General features: G+C 47.9%; 1 protein-coding gene across 1 annotated transcript; it reads left to right on the top strand.

Moving 5' to 3' along the window:
* Nucleotides 1-1505: 1505 nt before the first annotated feature.
* Nucleotides 1506-1933, top strand: Pmar_PMAR027029 (hypothetical protein; the record flags this gene model as incomplete). Its single annotated transcript, XM_002776015.1, has 1 exon — nucleotides 1506-1933. A coding segment is annotated over one exon (428 nt), but the record flags the coding sequence as incomplete, so codon positions are not given.
* Nucleotides 1934-2429: the final 496 nt, after the last annotated feature.

Below are 2429 nucleotides of genomic sequence, written 5' to 3'. Positions count from 1 at the left end.
GAATCAACCAGTCCCAGCCTAAGACTCGTGTGTTTTCAGCGACGTCCATCTTTGGCTAGAAGGTATTCGGAATCATTCAGTGTAGCTTGAGTGCCGCTCATGAGCGTATAACAGGCTTTCCCGAGTATTCCCCAGAACTCGTTGGATTCCTACGAAGTGACACGGTGAGCTGTGGTATACTACGCCGCTTTCTGTTTCTGGAAGGATTCACTTATTATCGAGATAGTATCTTGAAGATACCACACCCCAAGCTCTACCTGACCGCCTTCACTGCCTGCTTCTCATCACTCATCTGTCTAGTTACATTTGCGATACCGATTTCTGGGCCGATCGATTTGCCTGTATGGCAATGGTTGCCTGTACTATTCTTCATCCTCCTGCAGTGCACCTTTAGCCTTGCCCCGTGGGCCAACACCTTCCTCTCCGACGTTTGGGGCGATCGCCGTGTATGGAAGTACTTCAAGATTGGTGGAATGGCGAGTGTTATCCAGTTATTCTTCCTCGGTGTCATTCCGGCTTTCACTCCTTATTATCCCTTACCATGGATGCCTGTACTTGGTGGTTTAACGCCAATTGCAATTGGTATGATATACTATGACCTCCCGAAAGATAGGCGCTCGGCCGCATCGAGGAAGGAATTCGTTATGATGATCATCACCATCGGGAGTGGTATATTCACTTTCGCCGTTGGCTCTCCTCTGCTCTATCACTTTTCATCTAGTAGCGTCGGCTTGGTGAAGATGCTTGTTTTCCTATCTTTCTACATCTCCAGAAGAGTTTTTGAGATAGCAGCCAAGCATTACGCAAGATTATATTGCATTGATTGTTATCCATTAATAAGTTTATTCGCCATGTACGCTTATGAGTTCTTTACTGCGTCCGTCATTAGTTCTGTCCGCCAGATCTGGCTGGCTTTCCTACTGATCGCTCTAGACCTCGCTGAGAACCTCTATTATATTTACTGTAGCTATATTGTCAGACCATCGGTCCCGAAGAGCAATAAGGTTTGCCAAGGTCCCGTCGAAGTTGGAGACATTGATGCAAAGAGCATGGATAACGATAGTATGGGACAACCTGAGGATGCCGACCGGACGCAGCTACCATTCACGATTGTCGAGCTTCCCTCGAGTAGTTCCTATGAAGCAATGCAACTTGACGAGACTGGCGTCACTGATTACGGATGTCACTACGCTGAAAGAATCGAAGATGCCATACAGGGCAATGACGAGGGGCATCCAATAGGGTCGTCGCTCAATGCATCTCACGCTCTTGGTCAGCTTGAGTCAGACGTGTTTTGGGAAAGACCAAGAAGGCCAACCAGAACGCATTCCGCATGCGACATAAATGATCCGGGCTTCTCGCGAATACAGCCACCTGCATACGGGAGCATCGGTGTGAATCCAGAAGTTGGTACCGGTTCAAACATACTGGACCCGCAGCAGCAAGTCCCCGCAGAATTCCTCAGAACTGCGGATCGTGGGAGGAGGGCTCGACGAACCTCTACTATGAGTACATCCTACTCCTTCACGGACCTTCTCAGACAGCAGACTATCTCTGTGTCGCCAGAAAAAGAGCTCATCACTAATGATTGTGGGAAGAGCCAATCTGGCGAGAAATATCGGAAAGACAACTTGGACGGGGTGGTGGAAGATCTCGATGCCAACATGACGAGCGAGGAGATATCAGAAGATGGGGAACCTGCTAGGCGCCCACTCTCTATCATGAGTATCGCTATATGCAAGGAAGCAATGGAGATCCTCGCTCCCATACACTATTTGATATGCTTTGTTGTCCTACGTTCCGTGAACCCGAAGCTCCATGACACCTTCTGGGATATGACTGACGAGGAGTTTATGCGTGGTATTCGGAGATTGTTGGTCGATATCGTGGCTGAAGTTGGTGTTTTCATGCTACTCGTAGTCGCCATGAAGCGGTGGTACCAGGAATCTATCATATCCATCTTCCTCCGACTAATGTATCGCTTCTTTTGGCCTTTTATCTCTGTTCAGGTTGCTTTGATGTCTTTCTATATAGTCCTCCAATATTCGAATGCTGGTATGACGGTTCCATTCGACTTTAAGTGGATAGGTCAGGAAAACGTGACATGGCATGGTGGGAACTGCTATACTGTTGGCAATGAAACAATCGATGAAGTTTGCTGATATTGTGATGAAGCTTGTATGAAAATTTAAATGGTCGCCTGCAGAGCTATCTGCTGGAGTAGTGATGTGGTATCCTGAGTCAACAGGATGCCGATGATTTGCATGGCTTTGGCGTAACCATAATGAGGCTGCGTTGCTTGAAAAAGTATCACGTGGAACGCTTGGACGGCATCGCTGTTGCAGGGTTAGGAATTTATCTTGAATACTCCCGCTCAGTTTATCGGTTGCAGAACAATCCTTCGAGTAGGTCTGAGGCCCAGAGCCAGG

This window comes from Perkinsus marinus, assembly GCF_000006405.1.
Source record: "Perkinsus marinus ATCC 50983 genomic scaffold scf_1104296954850, whole genome shotgun sequence".
NCBI lineage: Eukaryota > Perkinsozoa > Perkinsida > Perkinsidae > Perkinsus > Perkinsus marinus.
Note: the sequence above shows the minus strand (reverse complement) of the source record. Positions and strands in the feature narration are given on the sequence as shown.